The sequence below is a fragment of the Pygocentrus nattereri genome, chromosome 1 (genome assembly GCF_015220715.1).
Source record: "Pygocentrus nattereri isolate fPygNat1 chromosome 1, fPygNat1.pri, whole genome shotgun sequence".
NCBI lineage: Eukaryota > Metazoa > Chordata > Actinopteri > Characiformes > Serrasalmidae > Pygocentrus > Pygocentrus nattereri.
The window spans coordinates 46,275,273-46,299,392 of record NC_051211.1 but is presented as its reverse complement, the minus strand read 5'-3'; the positions used below and the strand labels follow the sequence as shown (position 1 = coordinate 46,299,392).

At 38.2% G+C, this 24,120-nt stretch overlaps 1 protein-coding gene across 1 annotated transcript; it reads left to right on the top strand.

The window, feature by feature from the left end:
* The first annotated feature begins 2,396 nt into the window (after positions 1 to 2,396).
* On the top strand, positions 2,397 to 18,807 carry LOC108412917 (scavenger receptor cysteine-rich type 1 protein M130-like). The gene is made up of 17 exons (XM_037540230.1): positions 2,397 to 2,502; positions 5,780 to 6,100; positions 6,398 to 6,697; positions 11,041 to 11,355; positions 11,492 to 11,815; positions 12,040 to 12,369; positions 12,825 to 13,130; positions 13,307 to 13,378; positions 13,605 to 13,919; positions 14,089 to 14,262; positions 14,384 to 14,479; positions 14,862 to 14,924; positions 15,505 to 15,582; positions 15,999 to 16,061; positions 16,282 to 16,344; positions 16,454 to 16,514; positions 18,773 to 18,807. The coding sequence occupies exons 1-17, from the start codon at positions 2,445 to 2,447 to the stop codon at positions 18,777 to 18,779; spliced, it is 2,946 nt and encodes a 981-aa protein (XP_037396127.1). The 5' UTR covers positions 2,397 to 2,444; the 3' UTR covers positions 18,780 to 18,807.
* Positions 18,808 to 24,120: the final 5,313 nt, after the last annotated feature.

Below are 24,120 nucleotides of genomic sequence, written 5' to 3'. Positions count from 1 at the left end.
ATCGAGGCCCCCTCTGTTGTCACCAATGATTTACATTTACATTTACGGCATTTGGCAGACGCTCTTATTCAGAGCGACTTACAGTTTGATCATTTTACACAGGTAGGCGAAGGCAGTGTTAGGAGTCTTGCCCAAGGGCTCTTATTGGTGTAGTGTAGGGTGCTTACCCAGGTGGGGCTTGAACCCCAGTTCACAGCGTAGAAGGCAGAGGTGATGGAAAAGCTAGTTTTGGCTGTTTTGAACACTCAGAGCTAAAACACACAGATTAACACAGACTGAATGTAAAAGACCTTCCAGTTTAGTCAGTTTCAAGATGTTGATCGCTGATCTCGGTCTTTCTGTTCTGTCAGTTCGCTTCTTCTCGTTCACCTATTTGTCAAATGTGTTGACTCGGCCCCTTTAGAAGCGAAGCCCTACGGACCCCCGGAGGGGACAGAGGTATAAATTAAAAAATAATTTAAGTGGATGTTGCGATTCGTGCGCATGTTTACTTTTCTCAGTGGTGAGCATTTTTTAATCCATTCCCACGATTAGCAATTCGTTCTGTTGCTGCCTTTTAATCATGTTTTCTTTCATTTGTATGTCTTTTTAATTTGTGATCGCGATTTCTTAATTCGTTCTCTTGTCTTCTTTTTAACTGTGATCATGTTTCAATGAGAATTACTGAAGGAAAGGAAGAAAAACTTGAACTTGAAACATCTTACAAGGATGGAGTCATGAACAGGACACACCTGTGTAAAGATTAAGAGACCCTTATTAGTCCCACACTGGGGAAATTTCACCTCAGCATTTAACCCATCTGTGAAGTGAAATACCACATACACTCAAGTGAGCACACACACACTAGGGGGCAGTGAGCACACTTGCCCGGAGCGGTGGGCAGCCCAATCCGCAGTGCCTGGGGAGCAGTTGTGGGTTAGGTGTCTTGCTGAAAGACACCTCAGTCATGTGCTGTTGTCTCTGGGGACACTGGTTCCCTAACCTCCAACCCATGACTGCCCCAACCCATAGCTGCCCCTAAGATATTATTAATGAGTGATTGATTCTAGTTTATTTATTCATGGCATTAATTCGTCATTAAATTATTGTTCATCTTAGTTATTATAGGGTGGAAATTTAGACAACAGCACACTTTTAATTACAACCTAAAGAAGTCATGTCGGTTTCTTTTGGTTTCCTGATTACACACTGATTTTTAATTGTATTGATGTGATGATGATGGATGATATTGATGAAAGTAATATGAATGTTTTAAAAATGTTTAGTGTGCCTTTTTATTATGAATACTTTATTTGTTATTATTATTTTATGTCTGAGCGAGCACTAAGGTCATGTTAGGCCACCAGCAGTGACCTCAGCTCAGTAAAAGTGAAACTGCACTTCACAGCTTTAAGTTCAGGCTTTACAATAATAATCGATTATTAATCCTCTGCTGCCACCTTATGGAGAATAAGATGTATTACACCGATTGGATCTGTAAGAATGTGTAAGAATGATATAAACTAAATTACTGAGATAAAAGCTGAATTATGATGAAAAGTATAATACTAATATAAAGTATATAAAGTAATATTCTGTGATCCTCCTCAATTATTGTCACATTCTTTCTTTATCTTATTACAACATAATTAAAAAGCAGCCTGTTCCTCAGTTCAGTGTGATAACATATTTAAATTTATTTATTTAAACAGTTATAACTGACCAAGTAGTGTTCAGAGCAGTGTGTGTGTGTGTGTGTGTGTGTTTGTGTGTGTGTCTGTGTGTGGTTGCACTTGCTATCCTTGTGGGGACTACACTTCCTCACAATAATAGAACATGTTTATGTTTTTTTAAAGAAACATGTTATGTTTTAGCAGAAAAATTGCCTTCTGAATACTGAGATCAGGGTTAGTATTAGATTTCATATTGCTTGCCTTCAGTAAATTAAAATTAAATAGTAATTAATGGAAGTCTTCACTAGTCATGTACGACAACATGTGTGTGTGTGTGTGTGTGTGAGCTGGTTATCAGTATGTGGATCAGCTCTCTGCAGGTGCATTAATCCTGTATTACGCTGGAGTGTTTCCTCTCTCTGAAGTCAGTCTCCTGTATGTTGGTGTGTTTCTCACCACACTGCTGCAAGCGTCTCTCCTCACACGCACTCCTCTAGAGACGGAGGTGGAGTTCTGTTCATCAGCGCTGCCGCTCTTTTGATAAATATGGAGAAAGAAAAAAACACCTCCTCTGATTTGTCTCTGAAAATGTTTGATGATTTCCTCTCCTCTTTCTAATAAGGTCATAGTGAGTGTGATTGGTAGCTGTGGGGAGTCTCTCTCTCTCTCTCTCTCTCTCTCTCTCCCCCCCCCTCTCTCTCTCTCTCTCAGTTTCTTTAGTCTCTCTGGGGGAGTGGAGGTGAAGCTTGTTCTGTTGCTGAGTTGAACGGACTGTGTGCAGGTCAGAGGGAGATGGACAGCTGTGTGGCTCTCATTCTACTGTCCTCCACAATCTCACTCACCACAGCTGGTAAGTTCACTCTTGCTAACTTTCTCACCCTCTCTGTGTTTCTCTGTGTCTGTTAAAGCCATGTTTTAGTATATTGGTCTGTGCTTTGAACTTTGAATTTTTAGTTACAAATCTTAAGATCAAGGACACTTCTTGAACTTCAAGAATTCTTTCTGTGTCTTAACTGTCATATTAGGAATTACTCTCATGTACACTATGTGTGAAGTTCAGAAGGCCATGAAGGGGGCTACATGCAACATTTTAATTTTTCCCAGACGTTCACGTAAAGTGTAATTAAAGCAGAAATAAATGTGTCCTGAGTTTGTCTCATCACAGAAACCAATCAACCAGCTAAGTTTGAATAATTAAAAAAATCTCTAAGTACACTCCTGGGCAGAAACAATGGGCCAAACCCAAAATATAATGTTTTTTACTGATGGTTTTGCCTGGTCAGAGTATAGATTTAAACCCTCTAGAGAATATTTGGTGTGGGAATGTTTTTCAGCTCTTGAAACCATTAATACTGAGTGGAACAAGATTGGTTCTCATTCTGTAAATAGTTGTCTACAAATTTCCACACAAACTTTAACGTTTAAAGAAATCAAAAGTTAAAGCTCTACCGTATTAAAGTACTTTATCTGTTTGTTTAATGATTTGTTGTTAAGTTCATTAAAAGCTTAATGTTTTGCCTTAAATGCTGCACCATTTAAGGAAACGGAAAAATTCAAACACAAAGCTGAATTCGCCTTCGTATTCGCCACGTACCTGCTGCACAATTTAAGATGGAACGGGAAAATTGAATAGGAAGCTGATTCAAGCTTTGTGTTACTGATACATTAGTTTTGACAATTCAAGCAGAGCACTGGCCAATAGGAAGCTGAGGGTCATGTAGGGTGTAAGGCCCAATCCCATTTCTTCTTTTTACCCCTACCCTTTGTTTTCGAGTGTAACCTTCCCCCTTGAAACTTAGTTAGAAAGGGTACTGTTTGAAACCTTCCCCTTATGAAATGGGACAACCCTTCAAGAACTGGATACGTCATCATGTGTCATCAGCGACTTTTATGTAAACAGACAAGACAAGGTTTTCTGGCTATTTCCAATACGCCGCCTCCAGCTGTGGTGATCTCACTTGTGTGTCACATGACAGGACAGGTGAATCATATTTAAAATAGCCTGGAAAAAGTTTTAGGATGCGTTTTCCTGCTTTGTCTCCATACTATAGTAATGATGGTATATCACACTGACGTTTGCCTAAATTTGAGGGGGTAATGAATCAGATGCAACACCAGATTCAAAAGAAGCCTCTAGCAGCGCCTCAGATGATACAAACACACTGAATTTGCTCCGTCTAGGAGCTTTATTGCACTGTACAGCCATAAATGTTTGTCACAGAGCTGAATCCAGTTCAGGGCCAGTGGATACTGACCTACCTGAGAATCAACCTTGTTCCTCTCAGTCTGCAGCGGAATGGTATTTTTTCCCCCCATTTATGCAAGTTAGCAACACTGACTAGTATCATCCATCAAATGCATTAGTCTTGGAGAACCACTGATGATAATGTTTTTATAACATAATATTAATTGATGGTCCATGCTAACTTATCTAAAGTGTTTAAAAACAAATTTGTTTAATTTACTTTATACAAACTTAACCCTAAAATCATCAATATCAATTTTTGATAAGTCTAGCAATATTGTAAAGATGGAAAAATGCAGACTCAGCCAAAGATTTAATATGTTTAGTGCAACCGAGGCTGGGTTGACTGGAGTATCATCAACAACAAGAATGCAGACTGACTCGGCAGAGATGACTGACCAGGTACCAACAATCAAAAATTCAGTTTTAGAGTTTAACTTGAGAAAGTTAGAGTTCAATCAGCATATTAACTCCTGAATACAGGACAACATCATGGATGGTATGATTCTGTGGGTTTAAAGCTAAGGTAGATCTCTGTATCGTCTGCACAGCAGCAGAAATTGAAGTCATGAGAGCAAATAATGTTTCCAAGAGGCAGCATATAAATAATAAATTACAGGAGACCAAGAACAGAGCCTTGGGGAACTACCTGAGTTACAGAAACTCGCACTTAATTTGTGCCTCACAATGGTAACTTTACACAACTCAGCCTGGTATATTTGAGCCAGCTTTGTCTGATTTTATTCAGGCATGAATTAGTAACTTGATACATGTAATTCTGTTATGTACTTTGGCTACAAAACTTGACGGCCTTCTGTTACTGTTACAGAAAGAAGAACAATAAATATATACAGCGGATATATTCAGCGAGTACTAGCAGAATTATTTTTGCAGCTTGTCACCTTTCATCGAAAGTCACCATTTTGAATGATAAATATGTCACTTACATGAATCATGTAGGTTTGAGTTTCTACGTTGGTAGGGGTGGGGATCCTGTGGTCTGCAAAGCAATCTAATTTAGAATCCCACTTTCACTATGGCAGTTCATGGTCTTTTACTGGGCCAATCTGTAGAACTCAATCTGTAAAACAAAATTATTTGCAGTGTTTTCTTGAAGGTCTACTCGTTACCCTGGTTTTCCATTTTGCCAGTTTATAAAGCAACAAATTGATTAGGGAGAAAGCTCATTTTTTCTTGGTTATTAAACATAGAATTCTGATCTAACTTTTGCCAACATTAACCCCTCGGATTTTAATGCTGTGATCTAACATTAACACTGGCTGTCATTTCATACAGATAAATGGAGAACAGTAAAACTGGCTGAATTTTGCTCATAAAATTTCTATATTTAGGTTTGGAGGATGACATCATCAGAATTTACAGTATCACTTTGTTTGAAGTGGTCTGTTGTAGATGAATAAACTCTTAACAGGTTATCAGGGAAGTAGCAGTAGTGAAGTGACTGAATATGTTAAAAAAAATTATTGAAGATGTGCTGTAGATACATTCCTTACATTAAGTAGATGTATTGTTATGTTATTATTAACTATTATTATTATTATTAATTATTAATTACTATTAATCTTACCCAACCTTACCCAAATCCTAACCCTAACCTAAACCTAAACTCAAAACCTAACCCTAACCCTCAAAATGGACCACTGAAAATAAAATGTCACCAAATTCATCAGAACTGACAAAACACAGATGTGTTATTGCAATATGGAGTATTCATTAATAATTAATAGAATTATATATAATGTTGGGGCAAACTGTTCAACAAGCACATATGGGTGTGATATGGATGTCCATGTATTTTGGCCATGGAACATAGCTATGTTTTCTCTCTCTCTCTCTCTCTCTCTCTCTCTCTGTTGTGCAGTCACTGTGAGGTTGGTGGATGGTGGCAGTCGCTGTGCTGGGAGAGTGGAGGTTCTTCATGATGATCAGTGGGGAACAGTGTGTAGTTATAACTGGGATGTGAGACATGCTGCAGTGGTGTGTAGAGAGCTGGGCTGTGGAGAGGCTGTAGATGTACTGAGTGATGCTTACTTTGGACCAGGATCAGGACCAATCTGGATGGATGATGTGGACTGTAATGGATCAGAGTCCACACTGAAGAGCTGTAGATCATCAGATTGGGGTGAACATGACTGTAATCATAATGAAGATGCTGGAGTCATTTGTTCAGGTAATCTTTGCAGTGCTTTTAGAAATAATGCTTTAATGCATAATCAACTGAATCTAAATTATGTAAGAAATTTCACTCTACGTGGATAAAAACAGGTTTGTCTTCACATGATTTTATACTTTTTTTAAAATTACATTCTCTTTCTGTTTAATTCATTTCAAAACAGATATGATTATAAACAGTTATATTTTAACTTAAGTGTTAGTGATTATTTTAATTTAGTATTTTACAAAAACGTGTTTACAAACAATTTGCTGTTAATTGTAAACAAACGTTGTAATCTCTTTTTCACATGCTGATACTTAGAAGTCAGGCTGGTTGGTGGTTCTCGCTGCTCTGGGAGAGTGGAGGTGCTTCATGGAGAGATCTGGTCCACAGTGTGTGATGCTGACTTTGACCAGCAGGATGCAGAGGTTGTGTGTCGAGAGCTGGGCTGTGGGCTTCCTGTGGAGGTGCTGGGAGCAGCTGCTTTTGGTAGAGGGGAGGGTCAGGTGTGGTCAGAGGAGCTTCAGTGTAGAGGCAACGAATCTCAGATTCACTTCTGTCCAACATCATCTTCGCTCAAACACAACTGCACCCATGACAGGGATGTTGGACTGGTGTGCGCTGGTAAGAGAGACATCTTCACTGATTAAGGGTCCAAGCACCTAAAGTACTGGATCACTGTTGTTTTTGCTCAGATTCACAACTTATTTTTCTAATATAAAATGAAAGACCAAACCATAAGGCTTGTTTCACACATGCCACATCTGCGTGGTATGAACATAGTAGAAGCGTGATCACTGCACCTTATATACACAAGCCATTCATACATAGGGTTGTATCACCGGAGTGATGCATCTGCAACAAACGGGGCATGTGCTGTGTGGTTTTATTAGGGGCAGTCCAGGTCTCATAATTATCACAGGCATGGATGAAAAGTATGGAAAAGTGTTTTGTTTTGGCTCATAACTCCTGCAAGGTGAGACATACAGGCGTAATTATGTGTGTGGCTGCTTTATTGACTGATGCTAAACCAATCCAAATCAACTTTTAAGCCTGGCACTCTTTTTCTTTCTTTAGGGAGGAGAAATGAAGCATAAATGAAGAGTTAATTTAATTAATTTTTGTAAATCATGTTTTTTGTGCATTTTAAGTTATATCTGTCAAACTACAGTTGGGTTGATTTGATTAAGTAAAAATAACTTAACAAAATATAGGTAATTTACAAAATTCAATGTCATTTTTAGTTTATTATTATTGCTATTTTTTACAAAAGTGTTTCAACCCAGTGTCATGTCCTAAAGTGACACCAATCACCCACACCAGACTATTTATTAGATTACTTTATCTATAAAACTTACATATCACTCATGTCTAGCAAGTATTCTATCTCAAGTTTTAAAGAAGACTTCAGACACTGGGTTCAGTTGGAGAAAAAGGCTTCAATAATTATTACAGACTCTAGCATTCAGCCTGGGCAGTGGTTCTGGACCAAAATGCCAATACAGTGAACAAAGTTCCATGTTTATATGCACTTTTCAGAGATGAGGTAATCTCAGCTATAAAGATTTAAAAATATTTTGGACCCAGTTACATTTTATAGTTGCCTATTTCATATCTAAATAATTAAAAAGGGCAAGCTGCATCTCTGGTACCCAGAACCTCACTTGGTTCTTATCAAAAACGTCTTTACACACTGGCCTCCTTGTAGCTTAAGGTTCAAAGGGTTCTTAGAAAAGGCTGCATAAAAAGGTATTTTCCAAGAAACAGACAAAGTCTCAGGGACTTTGCTGTCTTATGTATACTTTCCAATATGCTATGTATATACCTTTTATCAACGATGCTATCTTTAATCATCAGCCTCGCCCACATACTGTAAAGTGAGTAGAACTAAGGGATCTGGTCCAGCTTTGGCCCATATACTGTAAACTGTGTAAGCTTAACATCTGTGGTCCAGATTTGGCACATACACTGTAACGGGAGTATATATAATAGGTGTGGTCCAGATCTGACTCATAAATGGCCTTGGTCCCCAGCCCAGATGTGACCCTGCAGGATTCAACACTCACTTATTGCAGAACATGCAACATATTTGTAATATTTCTTCTTAATAATCAATAGGTATCAAAGGCAATGTTACAGTGAAAACTCCATGTTCATTCTGGTTAAATAAATAAAAACAGTAAATGAATGAAGGAAAAAAGGCTTCATCTTTGTGACAGGTCATTATCTTCAAGGACATATGCAACTGGTCATTCCACAGACCATCTGCCTTAAGTCAAAAAGTACCATGTTTTCCACGTTCATAAATATATTTCTCACAATATTTTTGCATGAATTTTAAACTATGGCAGACAAAGAATTCTTAAGAGAAGTGAAGTGGCCACTGAAATACAGGCTAAATCTGACATCTTCCTTGAAGCACTGTTAAAGCAGGTTTAGAGTGTAATTTTTCAGACATGTAACTTTAAATCAGACATGACAATATGTCTAAAAATTATATTTAAGTGGTCTGTGGAATAAAACTAGTTATGTGTGTCCCTGAAATATAGGTGTCAACCTGTTCAGTGCGTCGTTATAAAATATGTGCATTCATAGGTGCAACCCAATTGTGTGACATACTGTTTTGCAATTTAATGAATGTTTTCTGATTCTGTATGCAATAATTAGTATAATTACTAGAAGACTTTTCACAGTAAACAAATACAAACCTGCTTTTATCCTATATTGTGTTAAACATGGCCCCTTTTAAACTGCTTCCATCATGAGCTTAAGCGGGTATATTAGGATCATAATGCTTTGTTTTGCATACATCCATTTTTCACCAGTGCAGAATCCCTTAAACATAACAAATAGCAATAACATTCAGATTCAAGATTCAAGAGTTTTATTGTCGTATGCACAGCAGAAACAGACAGTTACACTGTACAATGAAATTCTTACTTTGCTGTTCCTCCATTCACCAAATATAATAATTTAATCATTTAATATAATCTTCAAAACAGAAAAAAAGAGAAAATATAAGAATAACTCTGAAGACAATAGTACAATAACAGTAAAAAGTACAGTTATGTGCAAAGTTGAAAGAAAATTAAAGTTACATGTGCATATGTGCAAATATTTAGAATGTAGTCAGATTGTTTATTGAGCATCACAATTATAAACATTTTTTATAAGTAGAAAATTATGAATGCACAAAAGCAAATACACAAATCAGACATGTTTGGTCTACTGTAGTTGAACCACATACAATGGCCAATGAATACACAAATTAATATAAGCAGTGTTTTTATCAAAAAAATTAGAAATGAGCTAAAATTAGTTAATATAATAATAGTATGTTATAATAATAGTATTTAATATATATTAAATAACATAAGTTTGAAGTAATTTTTTCCAAATTATGTATGCTCAGAAAGAGGAAAAGCAATCAGCTATCATTTACTTCTTTAGCTGATTTCCTGATAACACTGTTTTTTTTGTAAAACTCTAAAACAAACTCTTTTACCTGAAAATCTAGAAAAACACCACAATCAGGATTAGCATCTGATCCCTCTGCTGAATGTGCTGTCACTTTGAAATTTGATCCACTTTTGATAAAATCTGACTCTCTATCATTTATCTTCTGTCTGTGAAATGGTCCCAGTCCAGCGCATTAGACTTCATTGAGCTAATTTGTGCTTGGACCCTGCATGTTGCAACTATATTTAGTGTTAAATGTGCTTATGGTTGTGCCACATATGATGTTTAGTATATTGCTGTTCTCGAAACAAAACATTGTATCTCAGTTTTTGTCGATTTTTAGTTTCTGACATAATTTGAAAATACATGTTGGTCTTTATATTGTGTGTAAATTTCATTAAGGGTAATAGCCAAAAAATACTTTGAAAAAAGTCAGGTTCCATTCATTTACATTGAAAGTAATGTAAGTTTTTTCCTTCTCCTGTAAAGTTACGATTTTGGAGATATGAGGTTTTGTTCTGACAACACAATATACTTCATACTATCTGATATCTCTGAATAAATGTTATACAGATGGTGTGAGGTTGGTAGATGGTGACAGTCGCTGTGCTGGAAGAGTGGAGGTGTTTCATGATGATCAGTGGGGAACAGTGTGTGGTGATTACTGGGATTTGAGAGATGCTGCAGTGGTGTGTGGAGAGCTGCGCTGTGGAGAGGCTGTCAGTGATGCTCACTTTGGACCAGGATCAGGACCAATCTGGATGAGTAAAGTTGGCTGTAGTGGATCAGAGTCTACACTGAAGAATTGTAGATCAGCAGGATGGGGTGAACATTACTGTAATCATGGTCAAGATGCTGGAGTCATTTGTTTAGGTAGGTTTTACTAAATTTCAGTAAAAAATATTTTTAAATGACCATCATTAGCATGTCAGAAATGTCAGTAACTGATATATTTCTTAAAACATGCAAATGCAACTTGGCTTACACTTTATTGTGTTTATAAACAATAATAAAAAAAAATCTTAATTAAACATAATCTTGTCCAAAAGTACTGCATAATCACTATTCTCTTGTATTGTAGGAGGAGTAAGGCTGGTTAATGGTTCTCGCTGTTCTGGAAGAGTGGAGGTGCTTCATGGAGAAACCTGGTCTACAGTGTGTGATGCTGACTTTGACCAGCAGGATGCAGAGGTTGTGTGTCGAGAGCTGGGTTGTGGGCTTCCTGTGGAGGTGCTGGGAGCAGCTGCTTTTGGCAGGGGGGAGGGTCAGGTGTGGTCAGAAGAGCTTCAGTGTAGAGGCAACGAATCTCAGATTTATTTCTGTCCAACATCACCTTCACACAACTGCACCCATGACAGTGACGTGGGATTGGTGTGTACTGGTAAGCAATACATTTTGAACTAAGATTCACTTCAACAAGATTTATTTTTGAAATATCAGTATTTTTCCACAGCTCAAAATAGATGGCATTATCCATTACCTTATCCATTATCATTATTTTGATTCAGGTCACACTCAGGCTCAACTGGTGAACAGCTCTGACTCCTGTTCTGGTCGAGTGGAGCTCCAGTACCTCAGTGAGCGGGGCACAGTGTGTGATGTAAGCTGGGATATGAGAGCTGCCAGTGTCCTCTGTGGTCAGCTGAACTGTGGGAGTGCTGTGGCTGTGTTGGGGTCAGACTGGTTTGGGGAGGGGAGTGGCCAGATCTGGGCTGATGTGTTTGATTGTCAGGGGAACGAAACACATCTGTCAAAATGTCCCATTTCATCATGGAGTCGAACTGCATGCTCTCATAAACAGGATGCTGGAGTCATCTGCAGTGGTGAGATCTCACAATCATGTTGTCCATCTCATATTGTACACCATGTCAAAAATGCTTGTTAAAATCTGAGGAACCTTGAATAAAATATGAAATGTTATGAAAAGGTCAGAAAGTTAAGTGATTATTTCCTCTTCAGATTCCTCTCTGGCGTTACATGAGGGACGAGTGCGGTTGTCTGGAGGGATGGAGTGTGAGGGGGAGGTGGAGGTGTACTTTGGGCAGGACTGGAGGAGAGTTCTGCTGGACTCCTGGAGTGAGTCTGAGGCCTCTGTGTTCTGCAGACAGCTGGGCTGTGGCTCTATGTTCAGCTTCTCCAGCTCCTCTACATCCAGTCCTGAACACAGTCACATGTGTGTGATGGGTTTCAATTGTTCTGGGAGTGAAGCTCATCTGGGGACCTGCAGCAGTGCACAAGCAGTCAGCTGCAGCTCCAGAGAACAGCTCTCAATCACCTGCTCTGGTAAAAATTACAAGAGTCAGACTCACTCTTATCTAATCTGATGTGTTGCAGTATTATTGCCCATTACTTAAGGTGTGTACTATTGTACGGTTACACTCTGGGAAGAATTTCAGTTCTCTTGCATCTGTATTTATGTCTGTGTGTGTGTGTGTGTGTGTGTGTGTGTGTGTGTGTGTGTGTGTGTGTGTGTGTGTGTGTGTGTGTGTGTGTGTGTGTGTGTGTAGGTAAGTTTAATTCAGCTCACAGCTCCATCAGGCTGGTTGGTTCTGGGGGAGACTGTGCAGGAAGGCTGGAGGTTTTCCACAGTGGCTCATGGGGGACAGTGTGTGATGACTTGTGGGATATTGAGGATGCGCAGGTGGTGTGCAGACAGCTGCAGTGTGGAGTGGATCTCAGTGCTCCGGTACCTGCACGTTTTGGACCTGGAACTGGACCCATATGGCTGAATGAGGTGGAGTGCAAGGGGAGCGAGGCATCCTTGTGGAGCTGCAAGTTTCAACTATGTGAAGAGGACGAATGTGGACACAAAGAAGACGTAGGGGTTGTGTGTTCAGGTAAAGTGATATTACAATACTGATTCACTAAGTTATTTGTTTACAATATTTTCCTTTCACCCAAATGTAGTCATTCAGGAAAGAAATTTTTGGTGTGATTGTTCTTCAGTTTTACTGTGGAGCTACAAGGTTAATGTAAGTCTATGTTAAGAGTAAAGATTTTGGGATACCTAGCCTTCCACCACTTGTTACATTTAGGTGTTTGCACAAATTGTCATGTGCACAGACAGACCCTAGGTGGTACCACAAATGATCTATGCCTGGCTCCATTAACCTCATTTTGCAGCAGACTATTCCTTTAAGGACATTATTGTTTGTACACGCAAAGAAGTATAATTATTCTTTTGAGGGAATACTAGATATTTCATTTCAATTGAATAAACATTAATTCCTAAAACTTCCTAAACACATGTTCATTTAAAGGCAAAGTTTAGTATAAGTCCTTGTCCCAACAGAGTTTAAAGAGATCAGACTCACTGAGGGCTATGAGGGGAATCTGGAAGTGTTCTACAATGGAACCTGGGGTAATGTGTGTGTAAATGGGATGGATGAAGAAACAGCCAGTTTGATCTGTCAAGAGCTGAACTGTGGAAGATCTGGCAGTGAGTTCTGGGCCAAAGCAAGAGTGGAATCAGCTCCTAACTGGCTGGATGATCTGAAATGTAGGAAACATGACTCCACTCTGTGGCAGTGTCCATCTTCCCCCTGGAAACAGAACTACTGTAATAAAAACAATGAGGTGGCTCACATTACCTGCTCAAGTAGGTAACTTTTTATGTTCTTATGAATTTTCCCTGTGTGTGCTGAAAATAAATCACATCAGGAATAAATCTGGCTTCATCAGATATATTAAAGCACCAGTTGAACAGAACTGAAATACATAAGCAAACAGCTTTTAATATTTAGTGCCTAATGAAAGACCTTACCATATTCGTAGAAGTTGAAAATGATCATCTGTTACGAAGCCATCAGAAATGCTTCTCATCCCCTCATCACAGGAAGTGCTCAAGTAAGTACACTTGCAAACAAAAATATTTCAAAATATTTTAATAAGTAATATAATAAAGTGTCACACATGTTAAACATGTTACTCCTTCACACAAATATTAATGGCCTTTGGATCAGTATGTTATACAGAGAGTGAAAATTGACACTCTATAGCTTTAGTATTGTTAGTCTTTGTGTTTACGCTGGTTTATCATTTCATCTTCTCTTGTGTGATGTGTGTGATGTAGATCACGTCCCTCTCAGGCTGAGGGGAGGAAAGGGAAGTTGCTCTGGGAGACTGGAGGTGTATCATAACACTGAGTGGGGCTCTGTCTGTGATGATCTCTGGGACATCAGGGATGCTCAGGTTGTCTGCAGGCAGCTGGGCTGTGGGCCGGCGCTGAGTGCTGATGGGAGTGCTGTCTTTGGTGCTGGTGTAGGGTCTATCTGGCTGAACAGAGTGAAGTGTAGAGGGAATGAGATTCACCTGTGGGACTGTCCTCATTCCCTGAAGGAACACACTGACTGCTCCCACAGGCAGGATGCTGGAGTCACCTGTGCAGGTTAGAGGAGTCTGCTGGATTTTTTTTGTTTTTGACTTCGATCAAAAATATTGTATTACAGTTTTAAACATCTGGAAGTCTTTATTAAATGAAGCATTGGTTATTTATATACAATTATATTAAACTTTAATTGAAAAATGAATTGAAACATCTGTTTCTGCTTTTACAGGCATATCTGTGCTTTCAACTGCTATACCCATAACAACAACCACTCCTCCAGAAAGTGTTCCACCAGTTGTTCCATCTATCTATCCAGTGTCTCTCCTGGTTCTGGGAGTGGTTCTCTTCCTGGCCTTAGTGCTTCTGATTGTGCTGTTTTACCAGTACAGAGTGCTCAGTAGAGGTAAAGAGAGTCAGAGATCATCTACAATTCACTTTCTGTACATTCTCATTAGTCCTTCAATCTGTCATCAGTCGTCTCTTCTACTGAACTAGCTCCATGATTCTCTTTGTCTCCCTCACAGGACTCTCTAAGAGGAGGCGTAAGACTCTGACTGAGGCAGTCTATGAGGAGATTGACTGCAGATCCATCACTAAAAGAAATGACTTGATTCACAAAGGTGAATGATATATAAAGTGTTCTACAGGAAGCATTATTATTGAGCATTAATATATATTTACATTTGAGAATCACAGAACACATTGCAATACGTGCTCATTGGCCCAGTGATCAAAGCTATATGTGATCTTTTGAATTAATGATTTATTCAGTATAGTTGAATCAGTTAAATAAGAAATAAGTGTATAGACAAAATGTGCAGTTAGATTAGGTCTACATGCAGTGTAATCAGCGAGCATTGACTAATGTGTCTGAGAGCTCCCTCTACTGTCTACACTGATATTATTCTTGCGACCAACTCAGTTCACAATGATTCACAGCATGTTTGTGGGTAGTTCTGCATTCTGAATGTGTTTCACATTTGTTCTGTTCTCCTCTAACAGGACGTGTCCTCTCTGAAGAACAGCATTCAGGATTTGAGACTGTGGATGAGCAGCTTCTCTCAGGTAAGAGGATCAGAACACGTGTTAAACTCTATTCGACTGAGCAATATTACAGTCACCATTTAGAAATAAAACACACATTTCTTCTAAGCCGCTTCTCCTTCAGGGTCGCGGGGGGTGCTGGAGCCTATCACAGCTGGAAATAAAATAATTAATTATAAAATTGGTCTTAAGCCAACTTTCGTTTGTATGCTTACAAATATATATATATATAATTGCACCTATACTGCTGTGTAACTCTTCATACCTCTGACCACTGAGATCTGAAATTTGATTTCAGACTAAAAGGTCTCTATCTACTGTTTATGTTGCATAAATTATTTGTCATTTAACATTTAGCCATTGGTCTGTTTACATTGCTGTGGTCTGAAATGCCCACACATTTCTGATCAGATAGGGAAGATGAGTTTTTCCTGCTTTAAACTTCATTTAAATTATAGCTTAATTAGTTATAGTTAATGGGTTGGTTAAAGATCATCAAGTCACATGTCTTTTGATCATTGTGATCTTTGCAATCAATTTAATATCATAATATAACGATTGCAATTTGTTTGTAAAGTCAGTCTGTTTTTATTTGATTTAGGTGAATCAGCAAAAAAGGACACAGCAGAGAGCTATGATGACGTCATCACTGCTGGGCAGATCTCTGATAGTGTAGCAGGTGTTTTTTTCTGTTTTGGCTTTAGTTTAGAAAGAAGTGGAAATTAAGTAGAGATTACATTTTTTGAGAGTAGAATAATCAAATGCATGTGACTGTATTTACTTTATATTGGTGCTTACAGTATATGTTTATCATACCTGTGGAATCCAGTCCAAAATGTATTTATTTATTGTTTTATTACTTATTAAATTACAGTATTTCTAAATATCCAGTTCATGTTTTAAATGAAAATTAATTATCAGACTCTAAACCTATTCAAAGTTGATAGTTCTAAGTGCTAATGTTAGCTATAAAGGCTTATGTTTGTATTAGGCTTATTTTATTATATTGTTTAATGATCATTGTTGAAAATATTTAAACAACTGTGTATAATTTGATTGTTGATCCATGATACATGTCTCCATGTTTTGGGGTAGAGGACGTAGCAGAGAATTATGATGATGTCATCACTGCTGATCGGAACCCAGCTTTTGTAACAGGTTTGACAGGGCTATTTTCCCAGACATGGATTAAGCCTAGTCTTAGATTAGATTACAATACGAATGACGAATCACTGTTGAAAACTCACTTTAGTCTAGACTTAGGCCTAATCTGTGTTTGGGCAACTGGCCCTTCATGTAACAGTACTGTAATCACATGAACACAGTCACTGATGATACTGATGCTTATTTAATGACATTTATCTCTTCATTTTGACAGAAGACATAACAGATATCTATGATGATGCTGTTACCACTGAACCAAACTCCAACATTATGACAGGTTTGTTTTTTTCTCTTAATATTGACAATTCATTTTTAACTGCAGCTTCAGCTTGGTAAAAACATCAGGCTTGTTGGTTATTAATATAATTTGTTTTCCCATGTCATAGCATTGGACACACCAGAGAACTATGATGATGTCATCACTTCTGTATGTAGGAGAGGTAAAAGGTGAGTGGCTGATCTTGTTGTGTATGTACATAAGTGTGGGAAGTCTGCTGAAACTCCAGCTTTTCTAGCAATAGGGACACATCAGTACCAATACTGGTAACAGATATTTATTCAGTACCTTGCTGATTTACTTGTACTAATAAAAAATTAACTGATACCAACATCCAATAACAAAAGATACCATATGACATAAGTGTAGTGTACTGTGCCGCGTTAATGAACATACAACACATGCTGGCAATGAACGGTGATCTGCTTACACAGTTAAGTATTACATCTGATTGCCCCAGGCATATATATTGCAATAGTAGCCTGTTTTTAAACACACACAAACACACCCACTTTCCTTGCTCATGTACACTAACAAAACAGAGCCAAAAAAGTTGATATTTGCAGTACTAAAGTCTGTATATGCCAACTTTACTCTGTTTGACTCAAAAGAATGGGCAGGTATAAACATAAATATATTGATTTTACAAATCGTCTTCACAAAATAGACTGTAGAGAGGACATGTCATCCTACCAGTGTATAGCACCACCTGGTCTTAGTTTCAGGGCATCATGTGGCCCGGAACTCGGGTGCACTGTGTATTGTTTTTAATAAAACACCTTTATTGGGAATTGTCCATAGAGAAGTCTGTCTGTAGAGGCTGCGTTTCACGTGCAGTGTGAGCACCCAAGTCACAGCATGTCAATCAGAGCATTTTTGTATTTTGTGCATATAAATTATAGGCTCTCTCTCTCTCTCTCTCTCCCTCTCTCTCTCTCTCTCTCTCTCTCTCTCTCTATATATATATATATATATATATATATATATATATATATATATATATATTATGGGCTAAGAAAACTGTAGCTTTACTAGTATAGGATTTGTATGAACACAAGGTGGAGTATAAGTAAGAACTTTTTTTGCACATACTGAAGTGTCTGAAGAGATTTTGCCCTGGCCTAATTATGAACATAGCCCATGCTATATTTCTTAATAATATTCTAATATTCTCCAGAGGTAAAATTTAAATACTGAACAATAATGGTCCAAGGATTGATCCTTGTGGGAGACCCTTACAGACTTGTTTGGTGTGAGATTTATTACTGCCCAACAGCACAAACTGAGAATTAATAGAAATATATGATTCAAACCAAGTGTGTGCAGTACTACAGGGAGATTCATTCGAAAGAGGCTCCGAATATTCTGTAATAACTCTCGCTACGACGAAGCAATCTGAACGAAACAGCATGCAATGTGCTCCTCAGTATATGGAGCTGGGATGGACAGCCATCACAACGTTTAACCTTACCCTCGTACCCCTTTATGTGTCTGGCAGAAAATGGAGATTACTTCCAGCATCGCATATAATGCAATTGATTACACATATGTGAAGGTATGTAGTGTATTATTTTTTGGTTCAGATTGCTTCATCCTAATGAGATTTACAGCACAATATTCAGGACCTCTTTCAAGTGAATCTCACTGTATATATTTCCAGTCAAAGGCAGTGCTTAGGTCTAACAAAATGAGGATGTCATCTTGCACCAAGAGATCATTCATACACTTCACAAAGGCAGTTTCAGTACTGCTCTCAGCTCTAAAACCTAGTTTAAATGGTTCATATTGAAGTATGTAGTATGTCTGTAGTATGTCCTTTTTTTTGAGTGATGACAGCTAGTTTCAGTTCAGATGGGACATAACCATAACATTAGATGTAGTATGAGGACTGAGTGCAGACAGACATTTCTTAAAGAAATTTATAGGAATGGGGTCAAGAAAACAAGTAGTGGACTGCAATTTGGACACATACTGCACAGTTACTGTAGAGAAACTAGCAACAGTAGCCAAGTGAGAACAGGAATGGGCTAATATCTATAAGTAAGAAAAAAGATGCAGAGCAAATGGAAGCACTGATATATTCCAATTGTATTGGATCAGTAATCCAGTTTATCAGAGCCAGTCAGCAACAAAGTGAAACATAACAGATTAATTAATTTGACTCATGACCAAGCAAGCCTCTTGAAACGTAAAGAAAGCTAAATGTATATGAGAACAGATACAGAATGTATAGAGCTTTATAGATCCACTGAGAGTAATCACAATGATACCCTCATTCTGTTTTCACTGGCAGCACTGAACAACTTGATTTGAGTTGAAGTCTGCAGTGCTAAACAGGGATGTACTTTTTGAACAACAGTAGAATACATTTACTATAAAATATGTGTATATTTTCTATTTGGAAGTGTTCAATATTTTCATTTTACAGATTATGATGTCATGGAGGAGAAGCATCAGACAGAGATGAATCATAGAGCACACAGCCAGTGTCATTCCTCAGGAAACTACATTCAAACATCTACAAGCAAAACAAATGACATTATTTTAGATCACAAGTAAACATTTTTTGGGGCATAAACACTGTTCATTATAGCTTTTGCACATCTCAAACAGTTTATACACTTAATCAAATTGTCAACAATTTTATTGACAATTCTACTATTCATAATTAGCTAGAAACATACTGACACATCTCTTATCTACATCTTTGATATTCTTGATACCATTTTCATTGTGTCATTGTACGAATTCATTCTTAATAACATTCAACAGCATTCCACAGAAAAAAAGGAACTGCTTCACTCTCATAAATGTGTCTGAACTGATCAGTCCATTGTTTGTGTTCACAACAGCTTTCACTTATCAGTGTTGATGTTTACAACCAGGCAGCTCCTTATATTAAATTTATATAGAAATTCCAAAGAATAATTACTCACTTAATATTGTGCTAGACTGTAAGAAAAATAGGAATTTCTCTCCTGTGCTATTTTGCAAAATTATTATGCTGATCATTTGAGATTTCCACACAGGAACAAAGATTCTATTATGTAATGTATCTTGAGTTTCTTATGATTTCAATGTGTAATATATATAATCTATTACTGTGGTCTGAAAGATAATTCTGTACTTTGTACTCTGTCTTTTCTGTCTGTGTTTATCATCAAACCAAAAGTATAAAGATAGACAGGGTATAAAGATGGTCTTTCTGATGCTAAATAGGGAGAAGACACCTGTACTACACCTTCATTTCAGTAAAGGCCAATGTCCATACAGGAATACCCAGTGAGATGGCACAGAAATCTCAGGCCAAAAGAACTGGTTATTTTAGAGTGTTATTTTTTGCCATTTTACTCTGTTATTTTCCCTTTTTCTTCTTTCCATTGTAATCATAATAAAACTGTTTTTACCTACAAGGTCTTTAAATAAATCAGTTTGAATAATGTTTGTCGCTCTTCTTATTACAAAATACTTTTTCCACTACCTTTTAAACAATTTCAGTCATAGACATTGTCATGTAGCACTGAACGGACCAGCAAATCCACCAACCCACTTTATCTCGGCACCAGACTGGAGTGACTATAAAGTATCCTCACAGTAGCAATTGATGAGGGTACTGTGGAGTGCCAAGCTGCCCCACTGAGAACCTTCATGTAAACTTTTTTGGCCAGCCATAAAATGACCAATGTCCAATCCTTACAGCCTATGCATGATGCGAAACCAGCGTCGGTACCAGCTCACTGTCGTTCTCCGCTTTCTGGGAAAAATGAATCTCACTACTCAATACTCTACTTCACATGACTCTCTAAACATATACAGATCTGTACCAACTTTAACATACAAGTGAAACCCTGGAGTCTATTGAATAATTTAATCAGAATAACAGCCAATCACATGTCATTTAAAAGACATTTGAACAAAAATATAGTCAATTATGCTGATTAAAATTACAATCGGCTGATTCTATTTGGACCTGCGATGGACTGGCGACCTGTCCAGAGTGTATCCTGCCTTCCGCCCAATGACTGCTGGGATAGACTCCAGCTACCAGACCCTCAGTTTGGACAAAAGTAGGTTTCCAATTCATCTGTACACTCTGTGATTCATGTGAGCAGAAATACAAAGATTAATCCATTAACGACACAAGGATTTTTCGTGACGCTGTGCAGTGATAGAGAGTTGTTGTTGTACGGCACTCATAGGTGTGTTTACATGGTAGATTTTAGAAGGTATCAAACACAACTCAGCCAATGTCTTTATAGACCTTGCTTTGTGCACTGGTGTGCAGTCATGTTGGAACAGGAAGGGGCCATCCCCAAACTGTTCCCACAAAGTTGGGAGCATGAAAATCTAAAATCTCTTGGTCTGCTGAAGCATTAAGAGTTCCTTTCACTTGAACTAAGGGGCCGAGCCCAACTCCTGAAAAACAACACCACACCATAATTCCCCCTCCACTAAACTTTACACTTGGCACAATGCAATCAGACAATTACCATTCTCCTGGCAACTGCCAAACCCATCCATCGGATTGCCAGATGGAGAAGCGTGATTCGTCTCTCCAGAGAAAACATCTCCACTGCTCTAGAGTCCAGTTGTGGCGCTTTAGACCCCTGCATTTGGCGCTTTGCATTGTGCTTGGCGATGTAAGGCTTGGATGCAGCTGCTTGGCCTTGGAAACTCATTCCATGAAGCTCCCTATGCTGTTCTTGAGCTAATCTGAAGGCCACATGAAGTTTGGAGGTCTGTAGTGATTGACTCTGCAGAAAGTTGGTGACCTCTGTGCACTATGTGCCTCAGCATCCACTGACCCCATTCTGTCATTTTATGTGGCCTATCACTTCGTGGCTGAGTGGCTGTCGTTCCCAATCACTTACACGTTGTTATAATACCACTGACAGTTGACTGTGGAATATTTAGTAGTGAGGAAGTTTCACGACTGGACTTGTTATACAGGTGACATCCTATCACAGTACGATGCTGGAATTCACTGAGCTTCTGAGAGTGACCCGTTCTTTCACTAATGCTTGTAGAAGCAGTCTGCAGGCCTATGTGCTTGGATTTATATGCCTGTGGCCATGGATGTGATAAGAACCTGAATTCAATGATTTGGATGGGTGACTGAAAGCTGTGATGAATGAAAAGCTCAGTAAGTGAGTAACTGTAATGTGATTACAAGAATTTAAAGTGCAATACCTTACACTGCTTCATTAGAGGAACAAATTCATCATGTTACTGTAATGTTACTTTGTACTGTATTCTGTATTACACTGTATTTGAGTTACTTTGTGTGGTGTCACTTGCCCTTGATAAATTGGGCTTGTGTAGTGTGGGACGGGCCTGTGATCTTTAATACTGCCCCTTGTGGACACAGGTATTATTAAAGCAATAAGCCATGAGAGGCTGTGGGTTACTGAGATTTTATTACGGGGAAGAGTGTGGTATCATTGCAAAGCAAAGACTGACTGCTGAATAAGGAGAAGAACGTTTGGTCGCTATTCACTGTAAACTGCAGACATTTCATGATTTAAAACTTTTTTATATAACAGTGAACATATATAACATAACACCATTTAATGCAAATACTTTAAGTTCATAAGTACTTTTTGGTCACCAAATTACCACCGAGTCTTCTGCCAGTCTGATGTCATCAGTTTTCTCATTCTGGGGCTGAATCTTAAACGGCTCCCTGCTCCCTATATAGTGCACTAGCTACATAGGAATTTACATACCTACTCCTGCAACCCAACAATGCAAAATATTGCTAAAAATTATCATTTTGGATTCATCCATGTTCATACCCGACAAGTAGTGCTCTATTTGACAGCAGAAGCTAGAATTTCTAAACTTAATTTTATACAACACACTATTTAGTAAGCGAGTATGGAGCTGTTTGGGATTCAGAGAAACTCTAATCTAGCAGCTTGTAGCTTTGTACAGAATGGAATCACAGCCTTATACTGCGTGCACAGAGTATGTATTTACACCCATGATATTTACAATACAAACAGTTATCATCCAGTGTTGTGCTTGTGTAGTCTTTTGAGTAAGAACTGTCTTTGAGTCTGAATCAGTGTTTAAGTCTCTGCTTGAAGAAAACAAGGGACTGATCTCACCAAGTGAGCAGCTTGAGTCCTAAAAGGTGTTGTTTCTCAGGTTACAGCTTCAGATGATCAATTGAAGTCAGTGCAAAGCAATTAGATGATCCTACTCCTTGTAGAAATCCAACATCAGAGGAGAGCATTTGGTCAACGACCCTCCATTCTATTTTCCATAGTTCATCCCCTAACAGCATAAACAAGGTAGTAAAATTAAGTCCTTATTGAACATAAAATCTTTGGTTTTCCAATATAAGGACTATTACATGAAACACGCAAACAAACAGCAGCAGCAATAGCATCTCCACTGTTTGTACCATGCAGTTACTCTCTCAATGCCCCATGTCTTTACTAGAGAATACCATTGAGTCATGTCTCAAGGTTCACTTCTGTGACAAGACACTAAGAAATACTCAGTGAAACTCAGTGGAGCCTATGTAACCATGGGCAATCATTACAGTGTTTTGCATAAGTGTGCAATAAGAACTGCAGCCAAAGTACAAAGCAGAAAAGCTGTACTTTTGGTGCATTTGTTCAAATCATGGTTACAAAAGTTATGGTTTTGATGCTTTTGTCTAAGCATTCACTTTCAGTGTGTAAGCATTCAGCAAAAATTGTATTATCATGTACTTTATTTAATTTATTAGCAAATTATTACAAATCAGCTTGTTCCTCAGTTCAGATCAATATGTGTGTGTGTGTGTGTGTGTGTGTGTGTGTGTGTGTGTGTGTGTGTGTGTGTGTGTGTATGTTGTTTGGCAATATGTTTGTGTGTCTGTGTGTTTGAATGAGTGAATAACTGAATGAGTGACAACAATAAAAGTAAGTACTCAGATGCAGCCAGAGAATTAGTAGATTAGTCAATAAGTGAGTAAATAAGCAAGTGAGCAAGCAAGTGAGACAATAAGGGAGGGAGAGTGCAAATGAGTAAATGGGTGAGTGACTGATCAGATTTGTGAGTGTCTGAGTGAGTTTTCCAGCATGATGGCTAATTACTGAGTGGATGTGTAAGCAAGTAAGTGATTGAATGAGTAAGTGAGCAATTAAGCAAATGTTCATGACTGACTGGGTCAGCAAGTCAGTGAGTTAGAATGATTTCTCAAGTATGATTTTCTCAGTGTATTAATATTAAGAGTAAATCAGTTAAATGAGAGTTTAGTGTATATTAGATGAAATGTGCAGTTAGAGTAGCTCTACATGCTGTGTAGTGTGTTAATTCTGCTGATAAGCATCTATCAGGCAGCTGAAGTTAAACTGTGTAATTCCTGTAAAACTTCCATTTGTGGACATACAGAGAAACCACACAGCTGCAGGTGTGTGTGAGTGAGAGAGAGAGAGAGAGAGAGAGAGAAAGTGAGAGAGAGGAAGAAAGAAAGAGTGTGAGTGATGACACAGTGCATATGTGTGTCTGTGTGTTTATGTGTATGTGTGAGTGACAGAGTAGGTTATCAATGTCTGTGTGTGTGTGTGTGTGTGTGTGTGTGTGTGTGTGTGTGTGTGTGTGTGTGTTTGAGAGTAAGTGATCAGTGTGCATGTGTGTGTGTCTATGTGGGTGCATGAGTAGTGTGTGTAAGTGTGAATGAGTAGGTTATCTTTCTGTGTGTGTGTGTGTGTGTGTGTTTGTGTGAGCTGGTTATCAGTATGTGGATCAGCTCTCTGCAGGTGCATTAATGCTGTATTACAC